General features: G+C 45.5%; 1 protein-coding gene across 1 annotated transcript in view; it reads left to right on the top strand.

Annotated features, from left to right (window-relative positions):
* The window catches only part of LOC125442928 (collagen alpha-5(IV) chain-like), a 105222-nt gene extending 88758 nt beyond the window's left edge, over positions 1–16464 (top strand). Inside the window, exons 11-18 of the mRNA XM_048514718.1 lie at positions 2600–2776; positions 5879–5962; positions 8677–8769; positions 11289–11359; positions 11468–11659; positions 13234–13402; positions 16154–16246; positions 16337–16464. Of these exons, the coding sequence (XP_048370675.1) occupies positions 2600–2776; positions 5879–5962; positions 8677–8769; positions 11289–11359; positions 11468–11659; positions 13234–13402; positions 16154–16246; positions 16337–16464 (1007 nt within the window). The remainder of the gene's footprint in view (positions 1–2599; positions 2777–5878; positions 5963–8676; positions 8770–11288; positions 11360–11467; positions 11660–13233; positions 13403–16153; positions 16247–16336) is intronic.
* The last annotated feature ends 1627 nt before the right edge of the window (positions 16465–18091 follow it).

Genomic DNA, 18091 nt, shown 5'->3' with positions numbered 1-18091 from the left:
ATCCAAGTTTGCCTTTCCCTTCTTTTATAGTTAGTAAACGTTATTTTCAGTAAGCAACCGCCTCTGTCTCTTTATTTGCACAAACTCCTCATCTATCTATATATATAAAAATCTATCAGTTCGTTTTTCTGCTGACAGGTAATCTCTCAAACTACTGGACCGATTGCTTTGAAATTTTCACACAACGTCGCATTCATGTGCGACCAGGTTTTTATACTGTTTCCACACCTCCTGTTGTGTACATGTCACAACTGTGCCAGTTATTGTGTACATGCCACCCCTGTGACAGTTGGAACCACAGTTCTGTTCCACAACAGCACCATCTGCTGGCCGGCAACACCCTCTGATACAAGGGAACCAACCATTCCTTCCTTGAAAACTGCCTTATGGAGTGACAGGGATGGGGCGGGCTATCTGCACATGGCCCACCCACCCTAGCGGAGGAAGGGGAAGGTGAGGGAGGGTCCCGGGGTTTGCTGGACCACACGCTCTGAAATTTGAACACAACGTAGCTCATGCCTCCCAGCGTGTTTTACGCTAGATAATTTGCCTGAAGGGAAGGGAGCGAAAGGGACAGGATCAGCCCACCTGGACATGGCCCACCCACCCTAGCAGAGGAAGGGAAATGTTAGGGAGGGACCTGCAGGGTTGCCATGCAAGGGAACGGGAGAGAGGGAGGGGAGCGAGGGGCCCCTTGCCCCTCCCCTCCCTTGCAATCATTGTGCAATGACACATGTTCGAACCATTCGCTTCCCCTTTTCTTCCTTTTCCACTTCACCAGACTCAGCCACAGCAACGCGTGGCCGGGCCCGCTAGTTTAATAATAAGGGTGATATAATTATCGCAACCAAGATTCACTTCGGAGGTGCATTGTTCTGCATGGGCGGAAGGGGCCAGAGATTCACTTCAAAGGTCCAATGTTCTGCATGGGCGGAAGGGGCCAGAGATTCCCTTCAAAGGTCCATTGTTCTGCATTGGCGGAAGGGGCCAGAGATGTTCCACCAGGCCTTCAGTGGAGGCCATCCTGTGATTTGCGTATTCCATCTGAATTAGCCAGCCTCCCATATTCATTCATATTTATATATTCATGTTCATATTTATACATCTATATTATCATTGCTAGTATCATCTGCATTTTTCATCCGGTGCACATGCCTTCCTCCCCTTCCTTCCCACTCATTCTCCCTCAATAACACATTCCAGAAATAATTAATAGATTGAAGGTGGAAAGATTGATATTCTAGCCTTGGGATGTATTAACTGGAGACCATCTACGTTTGAATTGCTTAAGAATTAACGCAGAACTATTTTAGAGTGGTATTTACATGCCAGTATTTTAACTGAGATTGTATTAGATGTTGCATTGGTTTCAACCTCTGATCATAAGCCACCCAGAACCTGACTTTGGCTGAGGATCGGGTGTCCAAATTTAATAATCAATAAAAATAAACTATTGCTGTCGGGGAACCATACATTTGCCATGAACACTTAACAGTAGTGGTTTGGTAACTGACTGCCTCTTAGCCTGCCTACTCCGTTATGGGGACAGCATAGTCTACATTGGCCTGACATGGCTGAACTCTGACTTCACGCTACACAGAAGGACTTCTAAAAGAAGTTTGTTACCATCTGTAGATGCATCCTAAAAGAGAGATGTTAACAGTCTTAATAGCCCAGAGCGTGATCTTGTCAGAGCTTGGAAGCTGAACATGGGTGGTAGTTCAAGGTAGACTACCACATGGATGTGAGGGCGATCTGGCTACGACATCTGTCACCCAATTGATCGCCAGGGTTGATTTGGCTGATCTGGCTGGCTAGGCGGGTGTCCCCTACCTCCCTCACCCTTTCCATTACTGCATACCTCCCAAAGCTTCTGGCCTTCGGTGGAAGAAGACGACCATCTAGATAGAAGGAGTGTACGGATCTTCGGTCAAGAGGTGCTCTGATAAGCTACGCTCCCCTACTAGAACCTCTGTCAAGCTCGGGTCCATTTGTATGTGGGAGGCATTAGACTACCACATTAGGCTGGAGCTGCTATGCAGAAGGCAGCAATGGCAAACTACCTCTGTTCACTTCTTGCCTTGGAAACCCCATCACTGGTCGCTATGAGTTAGTTGTGACTCAGTGGCGCACTCAGTGGTCATGACTCAGTGGCGCACTTTACCTCAGAAGGGAAATAAACTTGATTTCCTGTCTCTAACAAGATAGGAATCCTACCTTAGATACTATGAACTGTATTTTAATATTGTCTGCCAAGACTTGGCTGTTCCAAAGAGTTAATCCTTAATGTTCTGTAGGAAAATGTATTTATTTTATTTATTTGTTAGATTTATAGGCTGCCTCACCCCCGAAGGGCTCGAGGCGGCTCACAATATAGCTGTTCTCAGTGTCAGCAAATAAGTACAAAAATATAACTTAACCCCATTAATACCTGATAGCAGCAATAACTTTAAATGAATACAAATTAAAAACAACAAAAGTTGTTAAAAACAGGTGCCCGATCTAAAGGCCATTCTAACCTGGCCAGCTTCTATCTCATAAAGGTGACATCGCTTTCAGCAGCAGAGATACTGAGGACCTATATGTGTTTCCAACATAGGAATCCCCAGTGTAGGCCTTCCTGGTGGTCCTGGCCTACCTGGAGAGAGAGGACAGAAAGGGGAAGAAGGACTGCCTGGGGTTTCCATTCCTGGACCACCTACCTGGAAACGATATTTCGAGCAACCTAGATTATGGGCCTCCCGACCCTTCAAAGATTATAAGACCGTTCCATCCAGTAAGTAATGTGGGTTTTTTTTTTACTGTCAGCTGCTAAAAACTTGCTTTTCTTGAACTGATATCTGTTTGAGCTGGAAATAGAAGGATATGGAGATAAACGTTGAATGGTTATTTATTTAAAGCATTTATTAGCTGGGGTGTTCTAGCAGCATTTTCTCCTGACTTTTTGCCTTCATCTGTGGCTGGTATCTTCAGAGGATCATCAGAAGGTACCAGCCACAGATGTAGGCAAAACATCAGGAGAAAATGCTGTTGGAACTATTACCTGACAGTCCCTGAAATTAGATTTTGTGAGAAACAAATGATAGGGAGTGTATGAAATATTATCAAGAATCCGGTGGAGAGGTAATGACTGATCTGAAGCTGAATCTGGCCAGTCCTGGCTAAATCCAACTAATCTATACCGAGCTGGGGTCCCCTGTACCTTTATGGGGTTTGGGAAGGCGGGAGAAAGTTGCGCCAGTCGCTTGTTGACTCAGCGAGGAGGGCTGCATACAGAAGGGAGAAAGCGTTCCTGTCTAGGTCGAATCCCATATTCGGAGCATCTTGAAATGTGGTGATCTGGGGGGATCTAAAATATTGATGTGCGCATGCGATGAGCTGTGGAGGGGACAGATGGCGCAGGCGTTCCTGTGCACTTTCTGAAGGTCTACTGGGTTTGCTAACGCACCCCTACACAGTCCAGAAACCATACAACACCCCAGTGATTCCGGTCGTGAAAGCCTTTTACAATACATTTATTAGCTGCCTTGGAGCTTACAATATAAATAAAACATTAGAAAAGCCACCAATAAAGAAGAACTAAATCCGTCAACTGCGGTCCTAAAGAAAACTGTCTTCAGTTGCATCATGAAGATCAATATTAACAGTTGGACACTTCTCCACCTGAGAAGGTTGTTACATAATTGTGGGGCTGCTACCAAAAAGACCCTCTAAATAAAATTATGAAAAGAATGTTGCAAGGATCATCTCATCCTTGGAGGCTGTGATGATTTATATTATATACAGTACATTTCATTCATTTATTCATTTAGCCTTTATTTGGCATAAACAGTATAAAATCACATCTAAATCGCGTCAAAGTGCAAACTTGCAACATTTAACAAATGAAGTTGATTCATACTGTTACTGTTGCTTACGGGATATTTCCAGCAGAAAGTTCGCAGCCATTTTACAGAATGTAGCATCAGAATTCTTTAATAAGAACGATAGTCTGCTTAGTTCATCCAACTCGCTAGGTATCATAGAAAGCAACCTAGAGTACAGTACAGATGGGAACAGGTGAACTTTGCCTGTTTTGGTTTCGATTGGGTTTGTTTTGTTCCAATCCCGTTCAGAGAATTCTTGGAAAATGCTCAGGGCTCTTCTTGTTGCAACCGGGCCAAAAACTTGAAAATACTTCTGTCTCCAAGAATGGAGAATGGCAAAGTTCCCTCTCTTTCCCAACCCCTGCTTTTCCCTGCCAAGACCTGTGGTCTTCCCACACTCACTCCTCTCATGAGGATTCCGCTGGTGGGAGAAAAATTGTGGGAAACAGGAGGAGGCAGGGACATCTTGGAAACGCCCAGACTTGTTTACAAGCTGAGCCAAAACTCAAAGGGAATTAAAAATGTAACAGTTCCTGAGAGCCAGCGTGGTGTAGTGGTCAAGAGTGCAGGACTGTAATGTGGAGAACTGGGTTTGATTCCCCACTCCTCCATATGAGTGGCACACTCTAATCTGGTGGACTGGGTTTGTTTCCCCTGCTCCTCCACGAGAAGGCTGCTGGGTGACCTTGGGTCAGTCATAGTCTGTTCAGAACACTCTCAGCTCCACCTGCCTCACAATCTAATTACAGTTCTCTTAGAACTCTCTCAGCCCCACCTATCTCACAAGTTGCCCTCAGTGGAGAGGGGAAGGGAACATTATTGTAAGCTGCTATGAGACTCCTTAAGGGTAGAGAAAAGGGCGGTGTAAAAACCAACTCTTTTTGTTCTTCTTTGTGATGCATTAGGTTTATGTAGGAAGTTTTTTTAAAAAGCCATTGTCCTTTTGGCAGACACACTTGATCATAGGAAGGTAGAGGCCCACAGAATTTAAGAAGTAGAGACAACACAGTTTTGCCTTCTGTTTGGTGTTGCAGTTTCCTTCCAACTTACTCCCTCTAGTAGTAGTAGTAGTAGTAGTAGTAGTCGTAGTAGTAGTAGTAGTAGTAGCAGGAGGAGGAGGAGACGAAGAAGAAGAGTTGGATTTATAGTCCCCATTTCTCTCCTATAGGAGACTCAGAGGGACTTACAAACTCGTTTCCCTTCCCCCCTCACAACAAACACCCTGTGAGGTAGGTGGGGCTGAGAGAGCTCAGAAGAACTGTGACTAGCCCATTGTCCATGAACATCTGGAGCACCATAGGTTGGCTACCCCTACCCTACAGGGTCAACATAACTCAATTGTGGCTTGACGGCACATTCTACCACCATCTGGTGCTCCAGATGTTCATGGACTACAATTCCCATCAGCCCCTGCCAGTACAGCCAATTGGAATTACCCAAGGCAGGTAACTGACCAATTGGCCATGCTGGCAGGGGCTGATGGGAATTGTAGTCCATGGACATCTGGAGCACCATAGGTTGGCTACCCCTACCAGGAGCAGCAGTGGCATAGGAGGTTAAGAGCTCATGTATCTAATCTGGAGGAACTGGGTTTGATTCCCAGCTCTGCCGCCTGAGCTATGGAGGCTTATCTGGGGAATTCAGCTTAGCCTGTACACTCCCACACATGCCAGCTGGGTGACCTTGGACGAGTCACAGTTCTTCTGAACTCTCTCAGCCCCACCCACCTCACAGGGTGTTTGTTGTGAGGAGGGAAGGGCAAGGAGATTGTAAGCCCCTTTGAGTCTCCTACAGGAGAGAAAGGGGGGATATAAATCCAAACTCTTCTTCTTCTTCTACCCTACAGGGCCACCATAACTCAATTGTGGCTTGATGGCACATTCTACCACCATTATGCTTTTTGTCAGCCAGAGAAATTACAGATAGATGGAAGTCGCCGCAAATTCTCCCGTCTTTCCCTTCCAGCTTGTAGCTGCGCTCCTTTTCTAAATATCATTTGTTTTTCCTTTCAGCTGGCCAGCTGTGTGAGCGAGGCCCTCCGGGCATTCCGGGACGACCAGGAGAACCAGGGTTTGTGGGGACAAAAGGCCAGAAAGGTACAGTTCCGTAACACCGTTGACTCTTGTCCTCTAGATTTCTTCCATCAAAATGGCCCGAGTCGGAATAAATATAAGCATTCGGGATGTTTGTTGCGCAGAAGAGATGTGGTTCTGCTTCGCTCAGAGATAAGTTTTGAATGCAGCAATTCCAAGGTTCAATTCCTGGCATCCCCAGTTAGCATCCCAAGGTGTAGAAAGATTTCTTTTAAGGCCTCAGGCTTTCTGCTGGTCTGCTCAATAGCCAGGACTTACCCTGCAGATGGTCACTGAACAGGGTCTGGAGTACAGGAGCAGGCAAGGTCTTTAGCTGGATACAGGAGGCAAGAGTTGTGGCCTGTAAACCAGTTGATCCTGCAAGGGTGTCTTTCCAGGCCTCACCTTAACCAGGCTGGGAGATAATTGATCCCAGCTGTGCTGCTAACAGGGGCTGGAGGCAGTGGTGGGATCCAAAAACTTTAGTAACAGGTTTCCATGGTGGTGGCAGAGGTGGGATCCAGCAGGTTCTCACAGGTTACAGAGAGTAGGTTACTAATTATTTGTGTGTGCCAAGAGCGGGTTACTAATTGGTGATTTTGCCACGTGATTTTTGCCTTAGTTACGCCCCTCCACCGCTCCTCAGCAGTAGCACGCAGAACTTGAAGCAGTCTAGCAGGAGGTGCACCGGTGTGCGTGGCAGCCTGCCCCTGCGTGCATTCGTTTCCCACCCAAGGACCGGTGCAGCGGCTGCGTCCTTGCCACAACCTCGCCCAGGAATGCCCCGTTCCCAGAATGGCTGGCCACGCCCTGTCATGCCCCGCCCAGCCCCATTGGCGCTACGCCACAGTTTGAATCCCACCACTATGGGAACCTGTTACTAAAATTTTTGGATCCCACCACTGGGTGGTGGAATTCAAACAGTGGCGTAGTGCCAATGGGGCTGGGCGGGGCACGACATGGGTGTGGCCGGGCATTCCGGGGGCGGGGCATTAATAATTTCTCTGTTACTGTAAAAAGCTCTTACTGTAAAAAAAAAAAAGTTCCTAATTTCCAGCTGGTATCTTTCTGTCCATAATTTAAACTCATTATAGCAAGTCCTATCGTCTACTGCCAACAGAAACAACTACTTCTCCTCTAACTGACTGCCTGTCAAATACTTAATACTTTCAAATCCTTAATTTTGTTTCTAGAAATCAAAAGAAGGAGACTTTCCTTAAACAAGGAACTTGACCATATTTCTAAAACATGTTTTTAAAACAGCCCAACAGGGAGAATTATCCCGTTTTCTACCTTCGCTAATCAGCCACGTAGGAAACAACAGGACGTTATGATTTTTGGACCTAATGGAATTTCTAACGGAAAAGCAGACCCAATTAGTAACCCCCTCTCGGCACACACAAATAATTAGTAACCCACTCTCGGGAACTGGTGAGAACCTGCTGGATCCCACCTCTGGCTGGAGGTCCAGAGGCAGCTGTGTACACCAGCCCAGATCCTGCAAGGACTCACCCTCAGGGCATTCTCTACCTCAGGGGTGTCAAACTCACGGCCCTCCAGATGTTTATGAACTACAATTCCCATCAGCCCCTCCCAACATGAGCATTGGCTATACTGGCAACGGGTGATGGGAATTGTAGTTCATGAACATCTGGAAGGCTGCGAGTTTGACACCTGTGCTCTACCTCTACCCTGGTGTTGCCTGCAGCCTACCTTGCACTTTGCCTCCTCTATGTCTCTCCTCTAGCACCAAGGAAGCATCAGCAGCATGTGACTCTTCAGTTCCAGGCCCTTCCTGGTCCCTCTGGTCCACTGACCTGCGCTCCTTCCTTAGGGATTCTGAGTCAGAGTCACTGAGTAGGTTGGAGGGAGTCATGACAGTTTCTCTGGCTGAGAATTTAAAGACCTGCTACTGTCAGAACAGATGTCCGTGGCTAGATATAATAACACTCCATATGAGAACAGGTTATGTCAATGTAATATGGCCGTTGTTGAGACTGTTCAACATGTACTATTGGAATGTCCAATATACGAGTCGTTACGCTCTGTGTACATCTGTCCATTGATAGAGAGCTCAAACGATGTCAGGCTACCATCTGTTATGAATTTTCTACTCAAAGGTTCCTGTGATCTCGTATGTGAGAATGTTGCAAGTTTTTTGAGGAACTATTTGGTCAGGCGCAATCATTGCCTACCTAGTAGTAACGGCTAAATTATTTTATGTGTGCGTGAATGTTGTGAATGTTCAACGTTGTTTTAATGTATTTTAATGTTTTAATGTCTCAGTTAGTAGATAAATGCCCCTTTTTACTAACTCTGTAATTTATGATGCCAATAAAGGCTTTGGAATTGGATTGAACAGCAGTCTGGTTCACTATAAAGCTGCTTTGGGTGTCCAGGAGGCTGACTGAAGAATATTGTATCTTACAGTCTTACTAAATCTTGTAAGCCAAGAAGGAGGAAACAGGGGTGCCGTAGATTTTGTTGCAGGTTGCCTTAGTTGGGTGCGCCCTTCCTTGATGATATTTCATTAAGGAGTTTTGGAAGGAATGTATTTCTCTGTCTAGATCCTGTTTCACGGTTGCTGGGATCATTGCTCTTCTTGCTTTTTGATAAGCAGGGCTGCATGCCAGATCTCTATAGAAAGCCGAATTCTGAGTAATGGATTAAAACTGTATTTTCCCACGTGTACTTCTATGCACCGCCCAAGCTTCCTTGTTCTATGTATTTTTATCCAGGTGATAAAGGAGATACCTGCTTCAATTGCATAGGAACTGGCATTCCTGGCCCTCCAGGGCCGAAGGGATTCCCAGGGCCACCTGGAAGTCCAGGTAGGTAATGTCTGGTTTCATCCATCTCTCCTTTGTATTAAGGCTATTTTTGCAAGAAGATGTTTGGGCAGATGCTATGACCATGTACACACAGTAGAAGCCATGACTACACTGTGAAATGTTTACTTTTAACAGTGGGAATTTGTGAGTAGACTAGTAGGCTTAAAATAACTGGCCTGTTGGAGAGGTCTGCTCTCCATTTGGTATTTGAGTTGCCTACACACATTCTCCTTTTACTGGCTGTAAATCTGAATGTTAGAGGGGAGCAGAACTGATGTTTTGTGAGAGCCAGAGCAGTGGCCGCAGCCGGAATGGAGGCAAATCAGATTTATTACCTTGTGGTATCTCTGTGGTAATTACTGAGAACATATTGCGCCAGCAACATGACAAGGACGTTAAAATTCCCTAGTGTGGAAGGATCCTTGGTCTTTCAAGCTTAGTGGAAGCCAGTGTTATTCAGAGTGCACTACCCTAATTCTCAAATGGTATCCTTTGCCCTAAGTATGTCTTCCAGTCACCAAAACTGTTTGGTTTCTTGGCTGCCGGATAATACTGGCTCACTATGAGATCCCTGACGGGCTTCTAGGAATGACAAATGGCTTCATAAAATGGTACCTGTGAGGAAAAACAATGACAGAAACCGATGGCTGAGAGGAACTTGTCAACAGTGTGATGATCAGAGTTCTTTTAAGGATCGTTTTGAACTATCCCTTTTGGGAAAAAACCATTTTGTTTTTCGTGGATGAACACTGTAGCAGAGGGTGTCATCCTTACACCTTCTGCCAAAAGAAACCCGGATCAGACAGGACCTAAGAGGAAATGCCTTCTATATTAAAGGAAGACGTAGACTTCTGCTAGCAATCTCTGATGAAATTCTATCCAAAGGGACACAAGGTTTCTGTACCGTAACAACTGTGTAAAAAGGATGATGTGTGTGTTGTTATGGCAAAGTGACACGTTCTATTTTTTTAATTCTTTAGATTTATTACCGGGTTATAGATGTATTTATTTTAGTTAAAAGATTTATACATATGCCTTCGGTCCTGAAGTCGCATGTTGATTGGTGGGTCCCTCTCTTAGCCACCGTGTTTACACAAATTGACCACTCTGGTGTTATTCCCGAATCCTGGTTATCTGTGATTGTAGTACCCATCTATAAAAAGGGAGTTATTTCTGACCCCTCTAATTTCCGCCCTATCAGCCTGTTATCAGTAATTGGGAAGATTTATGCGATGTTCCTTTTACAGAAACTCCAGAAATGGGCCCTACAAACACGAATGATAGGGTTTGAACAAATTGGGTTCATTAAAGGGAGATCGCCATTTGATCATGCAGTAGTTCTAGCCCACCTACCATCCAAATATGCAAGCAGGCCACCTAGTAAACTCTATGCTGCCTTCATTGATTTGAAGGCAGCTTTCGATACAGTTCCCAGAAAACTTCTCTGGGCCAAGCTCGCCGCCGGGATTGAGGACAGACTTCTCTTCCTAATAAGGCAAATTTACTCGGGCACTAGCTGCCATATTAAATGCTCTCAGGAAGGCCTTCTTACTGACTCCATGGAGGCTACCAAAGGAGTTAAACAGGGATGTGTGTTGGCCCCCACTCTTTTAAATCTCTATTTGTGTGACCTCCCTCCACTCCTGACTGGTCTCAATTTTCATGCTCCCAAGCTCTCTTCACATTATTTATCAATTCTGCTCTACGCAGATGACTCTGTCCTGCTTTCACGTTTTGGGGGGGCGGGGTCTGAGGCGGCTCATGAAACAATTTTCTGAGTATTGCGACTCCAACAAATTAATAATTAACTATCAGAAAACCAAAATTGTGGGTTTTGCCAGATCCCTGAAAAAATACTACTGGAAATTAAATAACGTTCCTTTTGAGCAGGTTTATCATTTCAAATACCCGTCCTTCTTCTGAAAAAGGCTTCAGTCCAGTGGTAACCTTTATAGCAGCAAAGTTTTATTCTTGGTATAAGCTTTCGTGTGCTTGCACTCAGTGTTGTGCAACATCATACATTGGAATGACAATAACAACAATAACAAAAAACCACAGAGCAAAAACACAGAGAGTATTTTTGTTATTATCATTCCAATATAGAGCAGACGTAATTAAGAGCAGGTGCACTCTAATCTGAAGAACCGGGTTTGATCCATCTGAAATTTGACTTTATTTTTTAGTCTTGTGTATTTACTAGTCATAATGATATAATGTATTTGATTTACTTATGTTGTTAGCCGCCCTGATTTACTTATGTTGTTAGCCGCCCTGAGCGGCTAATAGGGCGGGGTACAAATTAAATTGATGATGATGATGATGATGATGATGATGATGATGATGATGATGATGATGATGATGATGATGATGATGATGATTATGATTATGATTATGATGATGTCGTCATCCTTGCTTGGGTTTCAAGGAGGCCACTCACTATGGCTGTCATGGTTTTCATTGGCCAAACAAATAGAAATATTTTCTTGCTACTGCAGATGTTTTCTTTTCTTTGTGATCAGGTTCTCCTGGTTTCTCCGGCCCCAAGGGTGATAAAGGCCTAGCTGGGTTACCTGGTCTTGTCGGCTCACCAGTAAGTATCGGTAAAAGTTGTTTGGCGGGAGGACGGGTTTGGAGAGAGAGCTTCGGGAAGAACCTATGCAACGCTACCAACTGAAACAGTTACTCTTTTTTTATCTAGGGGTTTCCTGGCCCGGTAGGCCCTCCTGGACGCCCTGGCGTGAAAGGCGACCCTGGTGAAGTCCTTGGCTTCCCTGGAATGAAAGGTGAAAAGGGAGACCCTGGTTTCCCCGGACCTTCAGGTCTGCCTGGACTAGCTGGTTCTCCTGGAAGAGATGGACAACCAGGTCTCCCTGGGCCAAAGGGCGAGCCAGTAAGTTAAATATTAAAATTGTGGGAATGGGCAAGATTCAACATCTGTTGTGGATAAGTGTAACCTGTGAAAAGTCCAACCTAATTTCAACCAAATATGTATACACCGTGATGGGTAATGTCTTCCTAGCTAATCTCCTGTCTCTGCCGTTGGTATTCATCTTTTATTTATTTATTTATTTATTTATTTATTTATTTATTTATTTATTTATTTATTTATTTATTTATTTAATATACCGCCCCATCCTCGAAGGGCTCTGGGCAATGTACAACATAAAACCGTATATAAAATCATCAGAATCAGACTTCCATAAGTATAATAAAAACAGCAGTTGTGTCCTAAGATGGCATCCCACCTAAACCTAATCACCTCTAGAACAGGGTGGGAATCTCGCGACCATGACATAAATCTTTAAGCCTGTGGTGCTGACTCCGCCCCCTTCCTAGACGTCTTCTTATGAGGGCATGCCGCCCGTGCCGCCCGTCCCGGCAGGCCTCCGTAGCCATACACCGAGGAAGCGGCTCAGCCGCCAAGAAAAGCGGCCTCGTGCGCTAGAGAGGAAGAGCTCAGCGCATACATGGGGAAAGCGACCTGGCGAAGAAGTGGCTTCCAGCGCCCTTTAAAGAGAGAAAAAGCACCGGCGTTTATTTAAAAGTGAACAGCTGGCCCTGAGTTGGCAACCATGAGGGGATTTTTTTGACAGATCCGGGGGAGGAAGAGCCGCAACAGCGGTGGTGAAACCAACCAGAAGCAGCAGCAGAAGCAGCAGAGTTGAAACCAGCAGCCTCAGCTGCCCAAACGGCCTCAGCCTCGTCCACTTACAGAGGGGGTGCGGCTCCATGAATTTTCTTTTCCGGGGAAAATGGGCCCAAATGGCTCTTTGAGTCTAAAAGGTTCCCGACCCCTGTCCTAGAAGGAGGAGGGAGAGGTAGTGGGTCCTGATGGTATTAAGGACCCATAAGTCCCAATGATGGGTCCCGATGATATTGGGGACTCATGAACTGGGGGGGGCACACTCAGCAGCTGGTTTCTCCCAAGGCCCAGTGGAACAACTCAGTCTTACAGGTCCTGCGGAAATCACCAAGGTCCCGCAGGGCCCGGACAGCTGGAGGGAGAGTGTTCCACCAGGCAGGAGCCAGAGACGTAAAGGCCCTGGCCCGAGTGGAGGCCAGCTGCATCATTGAGGGGCCAGGGATCTCCAGTACCTCTTTCTATTCTGTTTGTGACCTACCTTATAAGAACAGCTATGTGATCTCGATACAGTGAAGTACAGTGGAACCTCAGTTTTTGTTGGTAATCCGTCTGAAAAGAATCAATGAAAACCGAAACCGATGAAAACCGAGGCAAACTTTTCCATAGGAATCAATGTAAATCCAATTAATCCGTTCTAGGCACTCCAAAAAACTGTTGGAAACTACTGGTCTAGGTGAACTTTTTGGTTATAGCTGACAAGGCTCTTCTTACAGTCCGGAGCTTTTTGGAGTAAGTTGAGTTGTTGATAAAAATAAGATGTAACTAAGCTATTCCAGTGTGGATGGGTTAACTAACCTCTTTGACTTTTCACGTCCTTTTAGGGTGGCATTGCTTTCAAGGGGGAAAGGGGTCCACCTGGCGACCCCGGATTGCCTGGGCTTCCTGGAGATCGAGGGCTAACAGGGCCTCCTGGATTTGGGCCACAAGGGCCCGCTGGCGAAAAGGGCATGCAAGGTGTTTCCGGGCGGCCAGGACCCCCTGGAGTGCCAGGTACGTAATTTTACTAAGCAGTAAAAAACAGAATTGCTTGAATTGCTTGAGTCCAACATAGAGAAAGGGAAAAGTTATAATGAAGAAATCCTCAAGTATTCATTTAGACACAGGCCAATAGAGGTATCTACGGGACCATTTGAAATATATTAGTACTTAATTTAGAGAAGTCCAGTTCTTTAAATTCGGAACCCAAATAATATCCTTCCTGGATGACTCTTCAGAAGTAACAGGCTTTGTATTTGTTGAGCAGTTATTTCAAGAACTTTTATGAACTTGCTACTTGGATTTTCCAGTGAATTAAAAAAAGGATAGCTGTGTATTTGTGAAATTATTTGCACATGATAGGTTGCGGATGATTTTGAGCTGGGCTGAGATTTTGTCCAAGATCCCAGACCTTAAAATACCATTTTTTTAAAAAAAAATTGAAGGTATTTTGACATTTTCCCTAAGCACTTATGGCAATCCCTGGTGAGGTTTTCAAGGCAAGAGACAGAGGTGGTTTGCCTTTTTTTGCCTCTGCATCATGATTCTGGTATTTCTTGGAGGTTGCTCACTCAAATATTAACCAGGGGCAACCCTACGAAGCTTCTGAGATCTGACAAGATTAGGCTAGCCGGGGGACTTTCCTCATCAGGGCTCCAAAACACGACAGTTAGGAATTCAGAAGAACAATGTATTGAGCTTCTGTCTTATTTTAGGTATAGCGATATGACTAAAGATACCTGACTAGTCTCAACCTGAGCCAGGGCATTCTCAGGCCTGACTCCAGCCTAGTGGAACTCTCTACCCACTGACACGAGGGCCCTGCAGGATCTTAGCCAGTTCTGCAGGGCCTGCAAAACAGAGGCTCCTCCGGCACATGCGAGTAATTCAGTCCACTTTTAATGCACTTTGCAGCTATGGGGAATAGCAGAATCCACCTGCAAACAATTGTGAAAGTGGATTGAAAGTGCATTATTCTGCATGTGCGGAAGGGGCCAGAGATGTTCCACTGAGGCAACTAAGGTTTGTTCCATCTTGGTGACCTCACAACCTGCTCCTCTTCCCCCTTTATTTGTGGGGATGAGCGGGAGAGGAATTTAGGGTAATTTCAGGCCCTAGTAAGGGTACTGAAGGGATTTAATTTTGTTGTCACCATCTTTAGAAAGTATAGTACTGATTGATGTTGTTTTAAATATTTTTATTTGCATGCTATGTTTTATATGAAATCATATGGTGGTGTTGTTATGTGTGTGAGCTGCCTTCAGCCTGGTTTTGGCTGGGAAAAGCGGGATATCAAGCCTCATAAAATCAATAAAATAATAATATGAAATGAAATGAAATGAAATGAGACCTTTAATGGCATATCTGTTATACAATGGAAATTAAATTAATTTAAAAATCTGTTTAGACATGCAGCATAAAGAAACTAAAATATTAAACGGTTGAATTAAAATTGGTAAGCATTTGAGAACGTATCATAATGACAGTGGACAGAAATCTGGAAGTTGGTTCAAGGGTGGCAATAGAGTTGCTGTCTACACAGGGGTAGGGAACCTGCGGCTCGAGAGCCGCATGCGGCTCTTCTGCCTTTGCACTGTGGCTCCACGAGCCGAGCCGCCGGCCCCATCCTTGCCAGCCCTGCAGGCATCAGGGCGGGCGAACCAACTGCCCACGGTCGGCCGCGCCATGGGCTTCCCCTCTCGCACGCCCTGTTGGAGCGGGGCGGGCGCTTTCCCGGCGGCCAGCGAGGCCGAGCCGCTGGCTTCATCCTTGCCCGCCCTGCAGGCAGCAGGACGGGCGCATCCATGCGCTTCTCAGAATGAGCAGAGTAAAAGGTTAAAAAAACCCTATATCTATAGTGTTATCTTTATTTTAAATGTCAAAAATTATTTGCGGCTCCAAGTGTTTTCTTTTCCCGTGGAAAACGGGTCCAAATGGCTCTTTGAGTGTTAAAGGTTCCCTACCCCTGGTCTAGCAGGAACAGAGTTTTGGCAGCATCTGCAGTGTTGCCCAATCCAGCCATAAGAGGATTGAGGAAATTTTCCCGCTCGGCTTCATATAGGGGACAATGATGGAGAACATGGCGATCTGGCTGCGACATCTGTCACCCCATTGATCGCCAGGGTTGATTCGGCTGATCTGGCTGGCTAGGCGGGTGTCCCCTACCTCCCTCACCGCTCCATGTGCGTCCCTCCCGAAGCTGCGTGCTTAGTGGAAGAGGACGACCATCCCAGATAGAAGGAGGGTACCGTTCTTCGGCCAAGGGTATACGATAGCTGCACTCCCCTGCTAGAACCTCCAAACAATAATAATAAATATTTCCAATAAAACTGTACACATTTTAGTGCGATCCTATATCCTGTAGTGTTTTCTATCTGAATCACTACTTGCTTCCTAGAGTTATAAAACCGGTGGGGAACCAACACCTCCACAGCCTTTCCAACACAAATTGGAGTATTTGGGCCACGCGTAGTAAAATTTCAGAAGCATCAGAAACAATCTACTCATAATTTTGTGTGACAGTTCTTTAATGTTCGAAGAGGATGAACTACTAGGACCGCGGTGGCGAACCTATGGCACTCCAATTGGCCATGCTGGCAGGGGCTTATGGGAATTGTAGTCCATGAACATCTGGAGTGCCACAGGTTCGCCACCACTGTACTAGGACTTTTTTTATTTTTAATGACCAAACCATTCTTTCGATTTGATTTCAAACTGTGAAACCTCTACTCTGAAATTACCCACCTGTACTTATTCTGGTTTCAGGACCAAAAGGTGAAACTGGTCAAACCATTACAGAAACAGGGTTGCCGGGCATCCCCGGTGACCCAGGCAGAGACGGCGAACCTGGATTTCCAGGTGGGTGGTTAACTGAGTCTTCTGGCGAGGTTGGACCCGCTTTTCATTTTTGAGTTGCTTTTTCTAACCAGTAATCCATTTTATCTGCAGGTGATCCTGGACAGCCGGGACAGCCTGGATTGCCGGGAACACCAGGTGCAAAGGGCGATCCAGGTTTACCTGGCATTGGACTTCCAGGGCCCCCAGGGCCTAAAGGTTTGTTCCCCTTAGTATTCTAGAATGCCAGTGTTGTATAGTGGTTGTTGTATAGCAGCGGGCTTTCACTTTTACTTGAGCGTCAGACATTAAATCAATGTAATTTAGATGATTTGATACATCGAGGGACACATTTTAGTACCGTCTATGAGATGTTACTTCCGCTAGATATGTAGTGACCCTAAAGGTTATCTCAGAAGATGCATCACTAAGTAAATACTTCACTACATAAGCCGAAGGCAAATTTGTTTTAGCTTTAATAATCGGGGTTATATAGTGACTACGTAATGCAGAGTGTAGCTGACATTCTAGGAGGATATGCTGTATTGTATCCACGGCATTTACAGAGCATGGGCATTGTCTCTCAGATGGGTACAGCCCCTCCCAGTTTGATTTCTGTTTGGTCAGGACTACCTTTTAAAGCAAGGGTGTCCAACTCAACCCCTCCAGATGTTCATGGACTACAATTCCCATCAGCCGTGCCAGCATTATGTGAAGATCTGGAGGACCAGAGTTGGACATCCTTGTTTTGAAGTGCCAAGTCAGGGCAAACATTATAAAGCTCTTTTTCAGAGGGTGTCTGAAACCAGTAGACAGGTTGACCTAAGATCCTCAATGCCTCCCATTCATACACCCCACCCCCACCCCCAAATTCTGAGTGCTTCCCATGGTTTATAGATTGCCAGATACTCCCCCCCAATTAACCATTGTCGGAGACTTGGGTTCAAATCTCCTCTCAGCCCCAGAATGTATTGGGCGAGTCACTGTCAGCCTAGTGTGCCCACAGCATTTTTGTGAGCAAAAGGTGGGGAAAATTATCTATGAGGTTTTGAACTGTTTGGAGTGGGATAAAAATATAATGTAGCTGTTGAACCTTAGGCACAAGAAATACAGTTCTGTGGATGCTTTTATTCTCTCTGCTGCTGTGTTGTACGTGTGTGTGCGAAAGACACATTATGTTGGGGGGGGGTTGTAGTTTGGCGCTCAGCAGAGGCCAATCTGCTGGTGGTCCCCAGCCCCTCAATGATACGGCTGGCCTCCACGCGGACCAGGGCCTTTACGGCCCTGGCCTGGTGGAACACTCTTCCTCCAGCTGTCCAGGCCCTGCGGGACCTTGGTGAATTCCACAGGGCCTGTAAGACTGAGTTGTTCCACCGGGCCTTTGGAGTAACCAGCCATTGATGGTGCCCCCCCCCTTCTGTTCTCGTCTCTGTTTACATCTTTTTATTGATGGAGCCAACAGTCTTCCCATTTAGGGAGGGTTTTAAAAATGGGTTTTGCTGGGCACCTCGACTTCGATTTTAAATTTTGTACTAACCGCTGTTTTTAATGGGGATTTAGTAATCTATTTATATTGGAATTTAATTGTTTAGTTTTGATTGTGTTTAGTTGTATCATGATTTAACTTTGTTGTACACCGCCCAGAGCCCTTCGGGGATAGGGCGGTATATAAAACTAAACAATGAATGAATGAATGAATGAATGAATGAATGAATGAATGAATGAATGAATGAATGAATGAATGAATGAATGAATGATAGCTTTTCAATGAAGCATTGGGGAGGCCAGGGAGAGACCAGAAATAGCAAGAGTTTCAGACAAGATGGAGGTTTTTGTCATCCATTTGCAGCAATATGCTTGTATTCATGG

This window comes from Sphaerodactylus townsendi, linkage group LG13 (assembly GCF_021028975.2).
Source record: "Sphaerodactylus townsendi isolate TG3544 linkage group LG13, MPM_Stown_v2.3, whole genome shotgun sequence".
NCBI lineage: Eukaryota > Metazoa > Chordata > Lepidosauria > Squamata > Sphaerodactylidae > Sphaerodactylus > Sphaerodactylus townsendi.
This window is presented reverse-complemented; position numbering and strand designations above follow the sequence as displayed.